This window comes from Triturus cristatus, chromosome 12 (assembly GCF_964204655.1).
Source record: "Triturus cristatus chromosome 12, aTriCri1.1, whole genome shotgun sequence".
Taxonomy (NCBI): Eukaryota; Metazoa; Chordata; class Amphibia; order Caudata; family Salamandridae; genus Triturus; species Triturus cristatus.
Genome location: NC_140595.1, coordinates 225,089,665 through 225,107,896, shown reverse-complemented (window position 1 = coordinate 225,107,896; position 18,232 = coordinate 225,089,665). Strand labels below are relative to the sequence as shown.

The following is an 18,232-nucleotide window of genomic DNA, read 5'->3' as shown; positions in this document are numbered from 1 at the left end:
CCCTACGTCCCTGAACGCTGTCTTAGATCTGCCACACAGGGGCGTGTTAGGGTCCCAAAAATCAATAAGGCACGATGGGGGGGGGGTCGGTCAATTGAATATTGCGCGGCTAGGTTGTGGAATAGTCTCCCTCTAGTCATGAGACTGCAACCTGATCTTCAGGTTTTTAGGAAAGGGCTAAAAACTCGCCTTTTTGATACCATATGAGCATTCTTGATGTCCCCCTCCTGTTACACTTTAGCGCCAAGACGCCTCGGCATTCGAGCGCTCTACAAACCTATAAACATAAACATAAGGCAAAAGCATAGTAAGATTGAGAGTCTTACCTGAGTCACCTACCTGGGTATTTGCTTTTCCACACAATTTCCAAGAAAGGCTCTCTTGAGAAGAAAAGAATTGTCTGCCATAATACATTTTGTACAGCTGAACAGTAGAAGTCACTCTGACATAACTTGAATTCAAATAAAAAGAACAGTCTCTTCTTGATATAATAATATCTGTAGTGATGAAGAGAATGTTTTCCAACTGGAAACAAGCTTTATTAATTTCATCACACTCACGGTGTCATGATTGCATCAGGTTATGGCTGCCAATGGACACTTAAGTCTTTGTAAAAAAATAATACATATATATATTCCTTCGGAACACGACTAAATGCTTTGTACCACTAGTGTTTAATTCATCTGCGAACGTTTATCTTCTTAATACATTGATTTTTCTATCTGCCTCATAACTTGCTAGGTGAACAACAAGTAGTATACCCACAATCCCTGCCCTCTCTCTCTATGTGTTTGAGCCTTTGCAATCACTGAACCCTTATGCCATTTTGTTTATTTATGCACAGAATTTTCACCTAGTTATCCGTCGTCAGAAATCGACAAGCTATTTGATTTACAGCATTCTTTCTGGATCGATTTTGACAGCCAGTACTCATGTATTAGTTGGTTTCTACAAATTATTAATGAAATGTCTTGAAGTAAGAAAGGCATCCAAGGTGGGTTTGCCACTCCATTCTTCTGAAAACAGCAGGTTTTTGAAGGGGGGGGGGGATAATACACTCATTACCACTATAGTGTACAAACATGAAGCCCTAACTTCAAGTTTATAGTGTAAGAGCCTGCAAGGACTAGAAATTCCACAATAATAATAATACCACTAGAAAACTGAACCTCACATCACTAAAGTTGCTCTCCTCCGATCCCCGCCTTTTGGCACTAAGTCTGGTATTGCCCTGTAACCAGTGATGTCATTGGTGAGTATGTGGAAAAGCCCCTATGAAGATTCGTTGCAAGATTTATTTTTCATGTTAAAGGCTTGAACATTCAAATTGCAACCTAAAATGCTGATATCGATGCACTTTGACTTACATTTTGCATGAAACTATGGCTCTAAAATGATTTTACATTGAAAGATGTGTTTTATTATATATTCTTTGGACCTGGTTTATAGTAAAACTGCTATTGAAACACAGTTGCAGTTGAAATAAACCCTAAATTAATAATGGAGACAGCCTCTTCCTCACAGTCCGCACTATAAACCAGCCTACACAAAGCCAATAGGGCGCAGCCTTTTGCTGCAGCGCTATCGGCTTTGTTGTTCCCTTTCCTATAGTAGTTTATGATCAGTTTACCGTTCCACATAAGCAACACATCGGGCTTCTTAGAACAGTAAACTAATCATAAGTATAACAAAATGTATTCTGAGATGGCTGCCATGTGTGCAGTGCTTTTTGTAACACTTTATCAAAACACATTCACAATAGTCGCCTGTGTGTGCAGATGGGTGCCCATCTTGGATTGGTTTTCGTTATAAAGTACAGGCATGCATGGGCAGCATTCTTGAAATGTTTTAATAAAGTATAACAAAAACCATTTGAAGATGGCCGTCCATGCACAGGCCTGCACGTGCATAAGCGGCCATCTTGGAATCATTTTAAAGACCATTAAAAATCGGAAGTGGCTAGCAGTTCCTGGACAGGTGGCAGCGCACTGTCAGAGGCAATGAGGGTTCAGCAGCAATGTCTCCGTAGCTGGTAGGCCCACGCAAAAGAAAAAATAAAGCAATACAAAAGTATTTTGTTTAAAAAATAATTTTTTGCTCACACTCAGTACTACATCTTCCAATCCAAAACAGTTAAAATGCCCATTCTATGAGTGCTTCAGGTGCAATAAATGCCTCTCTGGCAAAATCTCAGATGCTTAATGACTGCATGGAAAGCAAGCATGTTTCCTACCGAGAATGTATTCTTTGCACTTATAGGTCTTCACTGGGAAATCAATTCGGTTCACACAGAAGTAGGCCACTGCATTATATTGACTGAAAAGAATAAATGCATTTTTCTTCGGGTATTGTGAACTTAACACTTTTAGTGGAAGGATGTTTTGGTTTTTAATCGAGTCAATACAGAGCAACATAAAAATTATCAAGATTGCTACATGTGCAGTAAATATTATATTTGACATTTCCTTTTTACCATATCAAAAACCTTGGAACTCATGGAGGAAACCTGCGTTATCTCATGTATTTCTGAAAAAGAAAAACCAAAATGTCCCCGTTTTGTCTTTTTAAAATACAAATGAAGCACGCTTGCCCCAAGGATGAAAGCACTGTCCCCTGGAATCACATTTCGAAACTCTGCCCTGGGGGTGATGGATTTTTGGACTAGTAAAGATGGATTCCAGAAATAAGTGGAGATTATCTGCCTCGTCCTGCGCCAGTTCCTCCCTTGTCAGAGGTAACTACGGGGTGGGAGGGAGCAGTGCTGTGTGGTGCAGAGGGGTGTGGTATAAATAAGCAGGAGTTGGGGGTACCACACAAGGAGAGAGGGTTGGGTGCGTGGGTGGACTTTCAACAACTTTGGCAACTAGTGGTTATGACATGGTGAATATTAGTCACATAAAATAGAAAAACCATTCAACTTAGAGGTTTAGACGCATGGGGGGACGTGTGTTTGTGAGATACGAAAAGAAAGCGAGAATTATGGGAAATCAGGGAGCTAAAGTAAATGGATATTACTGAAGGGCAAAAAAGAGAACAGATCAAATATCTAAAGAAACAAGAGTAAAGGAAGGAGAAAGGATAGAAATTAGCTTGATATATGTTATGAGAAGGAAAGAAAGTGATTTATAAAGGGAGAAGGAGATCAAGTATGAAAGAAAAACAAAAATCAAATGAGAGTTTATGCACTTTTGATTTGGCCGCTAATGAACAGGCCTTGGATCCGGCCCCTGTAGAATTCTCCTCTGTAAACATCAGTGCAGTACAACACACCACCAACACAAAACTGTAAAAACACTTCCGACAGCTTGGCAAGGCCTTTCAAAGTTGCAGTCTTTTACCTTCTACAGTTTCATCATTTATTCCAGCGATCTTCTCTATTCACATTTCACAAAGTTACCCCAAGGATCCTTTGTACAACTCACACATTTATCCCAGGGATCTTGTCCACAATTTACACATTTATCCCAGAGACCTTTTTTGACACTTCACTATTTTATCGCAGCGATCTATTCCACAAATCATACATTTATTCTAGAAATGTTTTGTTTCCACAGTCCAACAATCCCACAGATATTTATTTATACATCTAATGACTGTGCCTATCCTTGGAATTTTATTTTTCCCCAAGTGGCTCATTTGTCTGTGTTTTTTTTTCTTTCAGCATTTCATGCATTTATCCCAAATATCCGGTTTCAAGAGTTCACCTAGGCCAAGGATCCTTTCTTTCTGCTGCCCCATCATCCATTTCAGGAGTCTTTTATTCTGATGCTCATTCACATATCCTAGGGATCTTTCAGCTCCACTGCTAATGTGTCCACCCATTTATTCCAGGGATCATTTCCTTTTTTTCTCTTTTACATATTTTTTTGTTAAACAGTTTGGCGTCCTTTCAGGGAAAAGGAGTGGGCTGTGCCCCCCTAACAAATCATTAAAATATGTTTTTAGCAGTGCAAAATTCAAGACGCTTCTCGGGTTGTAGAACAAGTTTTGTCCCCTTTTAGGGATCCAACATATCTTCTTGTATTCCAGGTATCCCAGATCCTGTTTTAAATGTATGGAAAGCGTAACTCGCTTCGTATATTCGCCAGATGTCAGATGGAGGACAGACTTCCTTTTCTGTTCATTGTATGTCTTATAAAGAAAACCATCATTGCAATTTAAGAAGTGGTAAATAATCCATCTTGGTTATCTAGCCCCTGGTCGACCATTTATTACTTTAATGTATTGCCAAAAAATCGCAGAGGGCATGACCCGACAGGTAGCAGGGATCATTTTTGGTTCCGACATCCAAAATAACCTTCATAGGCTTTCAAAGAAGAAAGCATATACTATCTCAATGCCATTAGAGGTCGGAGTGGATTCACGTTTTGGCAGACGTTAAAGAAACATCACTCCACATCTCTTGTCAGAAGGCAAGGGTTCGTTGGTAGGCAGGTATAGCAAAATGCCCTGTATGGGAAGAAAAAAAACATCCAGTACGTCAAAACATTACAGAAAAAAGAAAATGCTTAAATAATGATGATAAAAGTCACTTCCTTTCTGTTACAAAGTTAAGAACGTATATGTGTCAACTCTGAAACTGGTTTGATTTTGTCCATTCTTGTTTTGCGACAAACTGTTATATTGCCGAGTTAGGCCCATGTAGCGGAGCAGCTTATTTCTTACATTGTCCTCACAAATAACATTTTCAGCTGTGACCTTTTGTACATATTTGCGTGCACGACAATGTTGGATTAGTGTTCTGAAACTAAACTTGATTTTACATCTAGCTTCATACAACAATATCATAACGCTCTGAACATCATATACAAGGTCTCGTTTCACACTATGTACAAATGTCATCACTATCTTCATCCACGGGATGACAGGGGTATCTATATATCCATAACATCCCTAATCTATGCGCACATCAGAAGGCTGCTTTCTATTATAAAAAATGAGCATCTCGATAGATTAGTAGAGGAGGTACTTCCGCTGACTCCGAGGGTCCTTTCATGCTGAGAAAGCACCATGCAGCAGTCTGACATCTCGTGAGGGGTGTCCAGTTCGTGACTAAGACTGGGTCCTTCACTCTATCCCAGCAGGTAATGTGGTTGGATTGTCCCTTGGGGGATTCTTGGCTCAACACCTACACACACTCTAGGTACACTTACAGTAGGGCCCGCATAGTAGGAGAATGTTAGATTACTGTCTTGTGTATATATGCCTGCATATATACATTGATTTAGCAACATGGTAAAACTATAGCTACAATTTATGCTTCTGGTGCTTGTAATCACGTTTATCTGCTTCTGTCTACTAATCATTGCAGCACATGTATTTTATGCAAGAATAACGCTGGTTCAATAAATATTATCGAAGACGTCCCACTGTGTATTCTCTATATACTTCTATGAGAATTCATGAGCAAGAGTGACTGAGCGAAAGGTTCTGTATTGTTTCCACAATCCCTGAGAAGTCAGGGTTTCCTGTTCAGAGGTTGCCAGAAATGATTTGCTCCCTGGTAGGTTAGGGGGGCTTACGGTGGCACTGTGAGCTAGCTGGTCTATAGGCCAACTTATCCAGCAGGGGTGACAGGAATCAGTCTTGACACCAAGCCCTTAGTTTATGTTGTTCAAACTATGCGCAGGTCCTACGGATTGGTATGAACTACACAACGAAACTTTATGGCAACTTGCATGTGAGTGTTACGTTGCTGCTTGGAATTGATAATCTGTGGCTCCCAGTAGGAGGCTGTACTGTGCCTGCCAGCACAAGCATCTTAAGACAGCCATAAGTATTACGTAAAGGTGTGTGCTTTAGGTCTGGGCTAGACACAACTTCAGCTGTCCTGGTTTGATGTAATAATAAACTATACAACACACTACGTACACATAATATGTGTACAGGGGGTCTTTTGGCCAGCCTCTTTCGACTACTGTTGGATTGGCTTGTTCTTCACATTTCGTATCAACCCAGGGGACAGCGTACACCGATTGGACAATGGGCAATCCCCTTTCAGCTGTGGGTTTGTCACAAGTATCATTCACATTTTGGGTCAGACCACCAGACAGCCATTGTATGGTTGCAGTGTAAGACAATGCGAGTACTAAGGGTCATTTAATGTATGTATAGTTTTGTATTAATGTTGTAATAATGCAATTTTTGTGTGTTTGCAAACACGCAGGTAATTAGTGCAAAAACACTATTTCTTTCTAACAGAGCCATTTGAGGATTCTGTCAATGAAAGTTTATGTTGGTTTTAGGCCTTGGCTACAGACAGCTTTAGTTCTATCCAGTTAAAGTATACCAAGAGTGTGTTTTGGGTCAGCTCTGTACCATAATGGGTGGCTTTGTCGTATCTCTGGTGTCTGCTCTTAATTGTGCGCTTTCCTCCCTATTCTTGTGATGGTCCCACCCAAGAGCATTTGTTCTCTCGTTGTTGTGATTGGCTGAGTTGTATCCTCGCACTGCAGATGTTAAACAGCTCTTTTTTCTTTCGCACTTTTGTTGATCACGTTACTTAGCAGTCAAGGGGAGTGCATTTGGACATATTTGGAAATGTTGATGTAGCCTTGTTTGGGATTAACTTTTATTCAGCTGGATTTTATTAATTTCGAATCAGTAGGATCATTTGTTACTTATTTTTATAAGCAAAAAGAGATCTGTGATACTGTAGAACATGTGTTTAGTTAGTCGTTGGCAGCTTGAAATACGCAGAACAATGAAGGGGCCATCCAGTGCATAGGGGGAAAAAAAAATTCTATATTGTTTTTTTTATTCAAAGTCGTCAGCTTGGAGTTGAAATGTATGGTGACTTTCACCAGATGGCCCCTTTAATTTCCATAGCCATGTTTGAAAGGGGTCACCCAAGCAAGAGCAGACAGGGAACACATCAAAAATATAATAGAGCCTTATAGTACGCTGCAAATGGCTATACTGGTTGTTCATAGCCCTGAACTGGAGTTGCGTCTTGGGCCTATCACGAGGGAGAGGGCTTTAAACAACCAGTATAGCCCAAGGCAGAAGGGCAATAGGGCTATTAGAACATTCAACCCACTGAGGTTAGAATGTTCTAAATTAAAAAGGGAGAAACAGAAAGACAAACATTGGAACGTTGGAGCAGAAGGTTTATACTAGCCATTATTAGCTCTGAGCCACTTAATTGTCTTTAATTGACTCTCAACATTCCAATCTTCTAATATAGCCTTATAGCCCGCCGTAGCGGGCTATACCGGCTATTAAATGCCCGCTGCAGCGTTAAAGGCCCGAGCCGAAGGCGAGGGACTTTAACAAAAGCAGCGGGACTTTAATAGCGGTATAGCCCGCTACGAAGGGCTATAAGGCTATTAGAACATTCTGCCACTAGAGGGCAGAATGTTCTAACAAATTAAACAAAGGCTTCTCGAAGCTCGAGGGGATTCAAATCCCCTCGAACTTCGAGAGGCTTTTGTAAAACATTGGAATGTTGCTCTGCGGGCCTTTACCGGGCCGTAGAAGCATGGAGCACTCCATTGTCTACAATGGAGTGCTCCACATTCCAATGTTCTAATAACAAGTAATTCTACCTGCACAACCATGACGCTTTTGAAAGACCAATTACCAAGTAACGCCTTACAGTCCTGTGGAGATGCATGTAAGCGAGGCACTTCCTTTGAAGCAGGCACCCCAATTAAAATGTAAAGTTTGCCAATTACTGCATCATAAAGGCATGTGTCTGGAGGTCTGGTTACCTAGTGTGAAGAAGGTGACTGAAAATCGAGGATGGTATAGAGATGAACCCAGAGTACACATGGTCAGAACACATCTCATCTTATTGCTATCATGGGGAATACTTGCGCCTCCTGGGCTGTTGTATGTAAAACGGGGAGTTTCTTCTCAGAACGATGATGACTGCTTTCTTTATATTAAGTGCCTGTGCTGATTTGGTCTGAAACAAAGGCATGTTTGATTTTCTCTCAACGACTGTAATATAATCATGAAGGCTTTCCGTATGGATGGTTGAGGTTCACGAGGGCATATAAGTCTAGTGAGGGTGGTGCGAGCAACAATGAGATATCCAGGAGGGTTCATTCCCTCAGTAACCTTCTGCAAGCTGTTGTGCCTAGATAGGTGCTCGAGGATAACATAGATAAGTAGTTTGTAACTTATGAGACTGTCTTGAAGCTGCATAAGAAAGATAAAGAGGCTTGGAGTGGAAGTGGGGCTTTTGAAAGCATGTACCTATCCACTGAAGGGATGCCATCCTCAATCAATATGTTACAGAGACTGATGAAGGCAGTCCTCATTTACAGGCTTGACCCCACTCCTGAAAACGATTGCAAAACATTTAGGGAGTACCCCCCTCCCCATGCCCCCCCCACCCCACCCCAACCCAAGGAATCTAAGCAGTCTTGCGAAGATTATGTGGATGGGTTATTGAAGTCAATGGAAGGATGGGTGAAATGCAGCAAGTAAAAATTATGATAACTGTATATTTTCTTTATGCAAGAGCTCCATTTAGGTCATTGCTTTACAAAGTGGAGCCAACATCTGATTCTAAGCTCATTCACACCACGTAGCTTGGGAAGAAGGCTGTGCTCAGGCTCAGCACCAGATTGTCCGTAAACGTACTGGGTGGACACAAGAAGGGTGGTTCAGACCAACAGCAGAAGGCTGAATACTAAAACTCCTTAAGGTTCCAAAACTCTCACAAGGGACAGGATTACCATTCCACTTCAAGGAAGCAAGAAGGTGGGGACCACGAAGGGTAGAGAAGCCCTTTGAAAAGGCCCAGTACTTTGACTATCATCAGTCAGGCCACAAGAGGGGAGACTCCACATGGCCCAAGGAAGGCCCTCACTAATAAGCATTCTGCTGGGATAGCTAATGTAGCCCCAGAGGAGGCAGTTCCCGGGAGGAAAGGGTGGGACTGCCCTACTGTCGCTTATTTGGGAGGTAGTCCCAAAAGGTAAGCTGGTGATCCATGATAATTGTAGAAACTACTTCCACAAGGTCACAGTAATCAGGGACCCTGTCACTGCTCTGTGGGATACTTGTGCTAGCTGGACCCTGGTGCTGGAATGGCTGTTCTTCCAATAACAGTACCTGCAAGGTGAGATATGTAGGGTGAGGAATTTCCTTGCAGGGGAGAATGAGCGCACAATAGCCATGGTCTCCTAAGAATGGGGGCGTTTGCACGAAGTAAGGGAGCTGTATGTCCACGCTTGGCAGTAGATTGCATCCTTGGTAATGAGTTAACACAAGAGGGATGGGAACCTATAACTGAGAGCATCATGGTTCCCCACCAAAGGTCTCTTATATTATTGACCCTACGATTAAGATACAGGTACTCAAAGAGAAGTTAAGGAGTAGCAGGGGGATAACATCCACATTGGGAGGCCCAGCGGGCCAACAGCTATCTGCTCTGATAGATGAACGTAAGACTGACACTGGTGAGGCCCCCTTTGTCCTAGTGGTGCTGCATGCCCTGTCAGAGAGACGGATGACGGGAGACCTGGACAAAGCAGGCCCCTACAAGGCACAGAGCATGTCCACTACCTATCATGTGGGCTTTGTGTCCTTGCTGGAAGTACTGTACTGACAGGCAAGTGTTCAGTCTAGGGGTAAATACCCTGATCTGAAGTGTCAGCCACAAGATATCACCCTAGTTCATTAGTAGGGCCTCAGGATGGTTCCTTGGCCAGTGGTTTAGAGACAGGAGAGTTTGCTCGTGGAAGAAATGTTGGGAGTTCCCTGCATAGCCTCCGACGTAACTCACAGAAATGCTGGTGCGCGCTTGTGGCGCATGGGATTGAGAGCACGGACATTCAGGAAAGCTCACCATTGGAGAATACATTTCTTTTGGAAGGTTTGGCCAAAAAAGCCACTTCATTTAATTATAGAACACTGATAAATAAAACTACTGATACCGTTGGCAAGCTCAGGGGAAATGGGGGACTGGGAGTGTGAGGAAGTACTGCAGTGCCTCAGGATAATTTCAAGATGGGCAGAATTTAGACTGGTTCAGGTAAAAATCCTTCACAAGGTCTACTATACCAGGGTCCAACTAGCACTCTATGGTAGGATCGATAATGAATATTGCTCGAGTGAGTGTGGACAAGCAGTTTCCAACCTTTTCAATTGTGCAAGCTACATCTGCTAAATAAAAAGTATCCTGAGCTACTGTCTAATATATGGGCTAAATAGATGTACATAAAGGGAGTAAAAGAAAGGAGTGATAAGAAGGGTAGAAGGAACGAAAGTTAGAGAGAAAGGAAGTAAATAGTGTGAAAAAGAAAGGAAGAGTGAAATGAAAAAAGGACGGAAAATCAGAAGCAAGGAGACTAAGAACAGAAAGAAGTAAGGCGAGAACGTAGGAAAGGGTGGAGGAAAGAGGGAAAGAAGGAATGGATGAATGAAGAACAGAGGAAAGGAATGGAAAAGACAATGGAATAAACAAGAAGGAAGGGAAAGGAACAAGAAGGAAGGGAAAGGAGCAAGAAAGGAGAAACAGAGGTAGAAGAGGTAAGCAATAAAGGAGAGATAAAGGGGAAAGAAGTAAAGAAGGCATGAATCAGAGGAGAAAAGGAAAGAAAGACAGAAGAGAAGGGGAGAAGGAAAGGACAGAATGTGAGACGTAGACAAGGGAAAGAAGGAGAGAATGAAATAAGGCAACAAGAACAGTAAAGAAGGGTTTAAGTAAAAGAATGAAAGCATGCAAGAGAACGAAAAAGATAAGAAGAAAGCCAGAAAGGAACAATTGAGAGAAAGAAAACAAGAAAAGAGGATGAGAGAAAGAAACAGAATGGAGGAAAGCAAGAAATGAGCGAGAAAAGTAAAAATGAAGAAAAACAGAATGAAAGGAGGAAAGACGGGAGGAAGGAGATAGAAAGAGAAGAAAAGAGAAAGCAAGATTGTCAAACAAAAAGATAGAGAGAAAGAAAGTGTTAGACTTGTCATCTTTTGGCGTGTTTCCCCTGAGTTTTTGCTTTCTGACCTCCAGGTTTTGACTCTGTTTTTGCTGGCTTAGTGTTTCTGCGCACTTTTCTAACTGCTGATCAGTGGTAAAGTGCAAATTCTCCTGTAGTAAATTGTGTTCTGTATTGGTGTTTCCATGATTGGCCTATTACTTGATTTATGTGTCAGTCCCTAGTAAAGTACACTGAGGGTGCCAGGCCCTGTAAATCAAATGCTATTAGTGGGCTGCAGCACTGGATTGTGCCACCCACACAAACAGCCCGTAAAATGGAACTCTGGCCTGCCACTGCAGAACCTGTGTGCTGTGTGGTACTGCCATGTTGACTTGGCAAGTTCACCCACTTGCCAGGCCCTAACCTTCGCTTTTCTTACATGTCAGTCACCCCTAAGGTGGGCCCAAGGTACCCCAGTGTGCAGGGTGCAGTGTATGTGAATGGTGAGACATGCCCTGGTGTGTGGCATGTCCTGATAAAGAATTACTGCCAATTTCGTTTTACACTATTGCAAGGCTACCTGTTCCCCATAGGACAGATTGGGGAGTTTCTTTATAACACCTTATAAACATAACTGGCCCTGGGAACTAGGTAGGAAAATAAAGTTTAGTATGCCTGAACTCAATCTAAAGCTACATCTTTTAGTGAAGGTGATTTTTACATTCTGGGTTTGAAAATACCAATTTTAGAAAGTAGGTATTTTCTTGCTGAGCCATCCAGCCGGCCTCTGCTGGGTTTGTGGATTGACTGTCTGGGTTTTGGATGACAGGGGCTGGGGAGCAGCTGTGGCTCTGATAGTCTAGGTGGGTCAGGAAAGGGCTGAATAGACCTGGGCTGCATTTAGAGTAGGGGGAAGAAATTTCCTTGCACCTGAATAGGCGTTGTCTGCCTCTGACAATGTAATCTCCACCTCCTGTCAGGAAGCCACACCAGAGAAGGCAGAACTGGTTCTGGTTGGGCACAGACACTTTCTACCTGAGAGGACAAAGGATTTTGGGCTATAAAAAGTGGGGCACAAACCCCTGAACTTTAGAACTCTTTTGGACCAAGAAGACTGCCAAGAAGAAGAGCTGGAGAAGCTGTGAGGATGAACTACCACTTTGCTGTGTTGGCCTGCAGTGGCTGCTTCTGTCTTGGGCAGTGAAAGGACTGGGCTGAACTTTTTGTAATCTACTTTTGTGAGTTTCTCCAAGGGCTTGATATAGAGCTTGTCCCCTGTTCAAGAAGTCTCAGGAACAGCAAAGACTTCAAGCTCTTCTGCCCTCAGCACTGGGAACTGTGTGTTTTATGCTGCAACAGAAGCAAAAGCAACCTGACGCCGTCTACGACGCCGCTGCCGACTACATGTCCTGAAGGCACCGCAGAGGGCACCGCCACAACGCCGCACCGCGACCCTGGTCTCACCAATGACACCTGCCGACGCCGCCACCAAGCCGCTGCTCGCACCGCAACCTGTGGGCACCGCACTCAGCATCGCCTCGCTTCACGACACTGCACTGGTATCCCCAATGACGATGCTCCACGTCGAAATAGACAGCGCTGCTTGCACTGTGGTTCAAGGCTACCGCTCGTAAAGTTACACAATGCACCGGCCTCATCCCGCACCGCAGCCTTGGCCTACCGATGCAGGCACCATCGATTCCAGTTCGACAGCGCTTCAGCAACGACGACGCTGCTGCTTCCACCGTGACTTGCCAGCACTGCGACGAGCACCGTATTCACTTTGCACCACGACCCTGGTATTACCGACGATGCCATCTGACGCCGCCACCGAGCCGCTGCTCGCACGTGACCCGAGGGCACCACATGCCGAACCGCTGCACTTTGCACCGCAGCACCAAACGCCTGCAGACACCAGCGCTCCTGACTTCAACCGCGAGGAGTTCGATCTGCAACGCGTGTGACTTCAAGGTCCCGGCGACTCCTGCACCGACCTTCTGCAGACGCCGTGCTTTTTGGAGCTCAATGAGAGGTCGCCAACGCCCTGCATTTCTAAAGGTACTGTTTTACTGGCCTTCCCAACACCGTAGCTGATCGGCGACACCGCGGTCAGACAGAACTGTTTGGATTTGTTTGTTCACGACACAGTGATAGCCTCAGACAGAGCTATCAACATCAAGGAACTGTTTTTCAAGGTTATTTTGATAACTGAAGATTTCTGAATACTGTATTGTGGATTTTTATCGTTTTTGGTCTTGTCTTAAATATATAAAAATATTGGATATTTTTCTAAACTGGTGTGGTGTCCTTTAGTAGTGCTCACACTGTATTATAGTTGATTACGTGCAAATGCTTTACACACTGCCTCTAAGATAAGCCTGACTGCTCGTGCCAAGCTACCAAGGGGGTGAGCAGGGGTTATTTTAGGAGGGTAACTCCCTTATCCTGACTAGGAAGAAGGGCCTCTATTTGGACAAAGGTACTTACCTCTGCCAACTAGAGACTCACATTTCTAACAGAAAGCAAGAAAGAGACTGTGAAATGGAAAAGACACAGTGACTGAAAGAGCAGCATTATCATATAGGCAGGAAGTGGAATACTTCGGAACTCCAGGCAGTGAGCTACACCAACACAGCCTGCTAACTACGGGTAGCCTGTGATCTGTGTGTTGGTGAAGCCTGGTGTGGACCATTGTGTCTATTCTATTGCAGCATCTCGACGAGTCCCAGCCTGGAGACATTTGGGGCAGGAGCCAGAAGAGAGTCTGATCCGGTAGTGGAGACACCGTCGAGTGAAGGTACGAAACATTCACAACTAGACATGTAGTCCGTGGTTGCACCACCCATATAAATTAAAAAATGAAGTGATATGGGTCTTATGATAACCCATTGCTGCGCTGTCTGCAGCCATCAGGAAGCATTGGCGCAGTGGGCTGGGGGAGCCGGATACGTCTCTCGCTTGCCAATATGCGGTGATGGCGGCGGGTACTTTTAAAGCGTGACCTGCCTTTACCGTCGGATCACGAGCGACATGCGCAAACCGCTGACGGCGCTGCGTCTCAAGTGGGAGGCGGATCTAGGGGAACCCATTGCAGAAAAGGCTTCGGAGGCGATTGTGGAGCGGCCGTGTAAATGTTCTCGGAATGCAAGGTTCCAACTCATCCAATTCTATATCTTTCATAGGGCCTATCTCACCCCCGGTAAAATTGCTGAGTACTTTGGGGGGTCGGGTGATTGCCCCCGTTGCGCTCAGAGTGGGGCAAACCTTCTGCACAGGATGTATGACGTTACAACGCATGCTGTTACAACGCATGCTGTTACAACGAAAGTTTTACAACGTGAGTGCATTGACAACGCAGGACATTACAACGCAAGTCTTTACATCGACTTGCACTAGATGGCGTGCTAACATTAAAAAAGTGTAATTTACTATTCCAACTCCAGTCCACGTAACAGTAGGGAAGGTGTTGGGATAGTAAACTACACTATTTTTAATGTTAGCACGCGATCTAGTGCAAGTCGATGTAAAGACTTGCGTTGTAATGTCCTGCGTTGTCAATGCACTCGCGTTGTAACAGTTTCGTTGTAACGGTAGTGCGTTGTAAAAGTTGCGTTGTAAAGGTTGTTCCCCTTCTGCACATGCTCTGGGACTGCCCGCGGGTGGGAGATTTTTGGCGGGAGGTGATGACTGCCCTGCTGACTGTGACAGAGAGAGAGCTAGTGATGTCGCCTGGACTCTGCTTGTTACATTGGTTTCCGCACTCCACTAAGACCAAGGTTACTAGCCGGTTTATAGATCTGGGGTTGATCCTGGCTAAGCGAGAACTTACCTCCCATTGGAAGGCGAGGCAGAATCCTAGTTTGGTGAGGTGGAACAGAGAGATGGTGAAGTGGGCTGAGAGTGAAGGGAACTATAGGTTACAGATGGCCCGGTGTAGTGGCAGTGAGAAGTCTCAGGAAATGGCGCAAGCATGGGTGGCACTTCTGGAGTTGCTCAAACACCCTCCGGATGATGGTGCGGAGGGTTCGGAGGAGAGGGATGTGGCAGGGGGCACTTGAGCGACCCTTCACCGCAGGGGAGAGGGTGCAACGCGGGGAGATGCCTGGCTCATGGGATCAGGAGGGATGATTTTTCCCGATGTTCATGTCCGGCTCATTGTTGTGTCCCGTATGGTAGAGAGCGTGGGAAGTGGACTCTGAGGTACATCTGGTTTAGTGAATAATTTTGTAGTTGGCGACATGCTTGGGTGGGTGGTTGGGGGGGGGGGGTATTGTTGGGGATGTTTTTGAGTAAGAGAGGGGAGAGGGTGGGGGGATTGATGTTCCACTATGTTGTATTGGAGGGTACATGTATGGTGGGCAGCAGGGTAATGTGGATATCTTATGGAATGTTAGATATGGGTCTAGGCTGCGATTGTTGGACTGCTGATGGTATTTTTTTCTTTTTTTTATCCTCGTTATAGCCCAGGCATTGGGCGGCGGGGATGTGATTGATTTTACATGAAAAGTAATAAAAGTCTGTTTAAACAAAAATGGGTCTTATGATAACCCATAGGGACATTGGCACACTCTGGGTTAGCAGGGAACTCCACAGAGAACAGTGTCTATGAAGTTAGGGGATACCTCTAAAACTATTTAAAAGAAAAAAAAGATATGGGGTACATGGGAAACCCAAAAGACATAGCACTAACAAATATCCTATATAGAATAAGACAAAATAATGCATGCAATGACAGTGCAGGTTAAGAGTGGAGAGGATGAGCCAGGACAAAAATATATGTGTGGTGAGTTGATATTTCCGGTGGCATTGGTCTGATATGTTTTAGAGAACATTTTACTTTATTATCTAATTCTGAAAAGAGCACTCTTGTGATATATACTGTATTACACCATAGTCTTCTGTATTATTGTCCAATTGCAACATGAGCTCTATCATGCGTGTTTGAAATATGAGAATCAATAAAAAGCGTGTTTTTTTTTTTTTAAAGAACCCATTGAGTGGGCCTGATGGTGCCAGGTGAGAAGGGAGTCAGTGGCCCTATTCTGTGTCTGCCCTGGAAGGCTTGGCACTAGGGTGTCTCAATCCCCAGGAGGTGAATGTGCTGAAATGGCCTGGAAGGGGCCCTGAAAGGTCCCAGAAACTTATAAAGAACTCCTTGCCAGTCCAAGGCCTGGTAGTGAAGCCCACAAAAAGCAACTGATTTGAGCATTTACTTATCAGACCCCATTCCAACAATGCAGACAGGGGCTACTGGCCCCAATCGTGTTGGTTTAGGTCATTTGCCAATGGTGTCTGTCCTACCATGGCTCTGAAACCTGGAACAAATACAACCCTTTTTGCACTTAACTATAAGGGTAGAAATGGCAAGCAATCAAAGGCTTCTCAGGAAGGTAGTGTGGCGGACAAGAGCCTAGAACCCAACAGTACCATATTGTCCAGCCTAGTGTTTACTGTTTAGGTAAAAGAAAGTAATTTCATCTCACAATAAATGTAAATTCTATACAGTATAGGGCCAGGCACACTCCTTTCCTCTCTTGGCAGGTGGGCAGTCTTCTATCACTTTAGGCAGGCCCACGCTAGCCGACAGTGCAGATTTCCTGTGATATCCCCTCACCACCTCTTGGAGACTGGCTGTCAGGCAGTCACTAGACCTTGTTACATAGCAGTTCTTAAAGTACTTTGCACAGCATTGCCTTCCTTGGTCAAGGCGATCTTGGGACTGGAACAAACTGGGTGGTCTACATACTTACATACAAATATTTTCCAGATAAAGGCTATGGATCCACTCTCTAAGACTCGGGACTCAGTTTGGGTTGGTTCTCTTGCAAATGTCATTTTCTTGCTGTTTCTCAGATACAGCCTTTGTGCAAAGTGATAGCTCTAAGAGCAGATAGCAAAGTGGATGGCTACAAGCAGGAGTACCCACAACATGGACACCATGAAGTGTGAGATAGTTACATCTGTCTGTCTCAAACCTTCTTGAAGTTGCAATCAGAGACAGACAAAAGGCCAGGCCCTGCCTTGAAACCTCCTGACATTGAAGTAAAGAAACTGCTGCCCTGCCCCTCACCCCTACCATTTATCCAAGGGCAGTGCTAAGGAAGAACTAATCAGCAGCCTTTTGCTAACAAGGTCCTCATTGAATTTCTAACGATAGCAGTATTTCCATCTTCCTCACTTGGGAGTCTGGGTCTCCACTCTCCAGCCACACTTCCATTGCTTTGGGAAAGCTTCATTCACTCTCCATCTTATGGCATGCTAAACCACGGTCTTACTACATACGTTTTCTACACATCCACTACACGCACGCACACGCACCCCCCTACACACACACACGCACCCCCCCTACACACACACACACACACACACACCCTATACACACACACCCAAGCATACAGAATGCCAGTGTAAGGGTATGGGATTCACATTACATTTTACATGAGAGCGGTCAGTAGATCACACTTTCATGGGTGGTCTTGTTATGCTAATGATTCAAAATAATGTAGCATGCTGCCACAAACGTTTTCAGTGGCTATTCCAGTACATAAACAACAGCCCTATGGCATTCACGAGGGTAGGCATTGGTGAGCCCCTTCAGATAACATATCAGGTTCTGGACCTCACATTACCATGAACAGCCCTAGGCCTATGCACACACAGTAGATTAGTGTGTTTACAGGACCACCCAATGCCAGAATACTGGTTTCATATATTATCAAGCACTAATGACAAGGGTACACACCGGTTTACAATGCAGGGGGCATTCCGGTCCCAAAAGTCCCCATGATTCAACACTTTTTATGGTCATCCGTCTCTCCACTCGCAGCCTCCACAATTTGCGCGTTTGGATAGCACATTTGTTTCAGTTTCCAGCACTGGTGATCTTGGGGGTGGCTTTAAGCTCAGAATTAGGTTCTTCCTTATTTAGGGCAAATCAACCTGACACAGCCCTACCCTGAGTGGCCAAGGTGTGTTAGGACATCAACAGTGGCGGCCGTGGGAAGATCTCAATGGAAAGCATGAAGAGAAGAGTCGACTTTTACAAGAAAAGAATGTACATGAAATTAGAGGTGAGGGTCGGGCAAGGCTAAAGAAACTGTCTCTGCTTTATTCAATACATTTTCCTCCACCCTACCACCATCTGCCCCCTCACCCTTCGCCCACAAAGTTCCCATGTGCTCTAACCTTTGAGAGAAGTCGGTGAGCATGCCTTACAGGTCAATCCGAAGGGTGTTCAGGGCAGGATCGGTTCACCTCAAACCAGGAGTCTATACAGCTGTGGAAGGGGAGGGAATGGTGAGAAGAGAGATCATGACAGAAGGCAAAAAGGGAGGAGTAAAGCAATGGGTATGAAGAGGGAG

The 18,232-nt window shown here is 44.3% G+C and overlaps 1 protein-coding gene across 2 annotated transcripts in view; it reads right to left on the bottom strand.

Annotated features, from left to right (window-relative positions):
- Positions 1-2,346: 2,346 nt before the first annotated feature.
- ZNRF1 (zinc and ring finger 1) overlaps positions 2,347-18,232 on the bottom strand; it is a 165,088-nt gene continuing 149,202 nt past the window's right edge. The window contains exons 4-5 of one of the 2 annotated variants that reach the window (XM_085638585.1): positions 18,057-18,147; positions 2,347-4,449 (exon numbers count right to left, since the gene is read on the bottom strand). In XM_085638585.1, coding sequence (XP_085494711.1) covers positions 18,090-18,147 — 58 coding nt within the window. In that variant the 3' untranslated portion in view covers positions 2,347-4,449; positions 18,057-18,089. The remainder of the gene's footprint in view (positions 4,450-18,056; positions 18,148-18,232) is intronic. The other variant, XM_085638584.1, reaches the window with a different exon arrangement.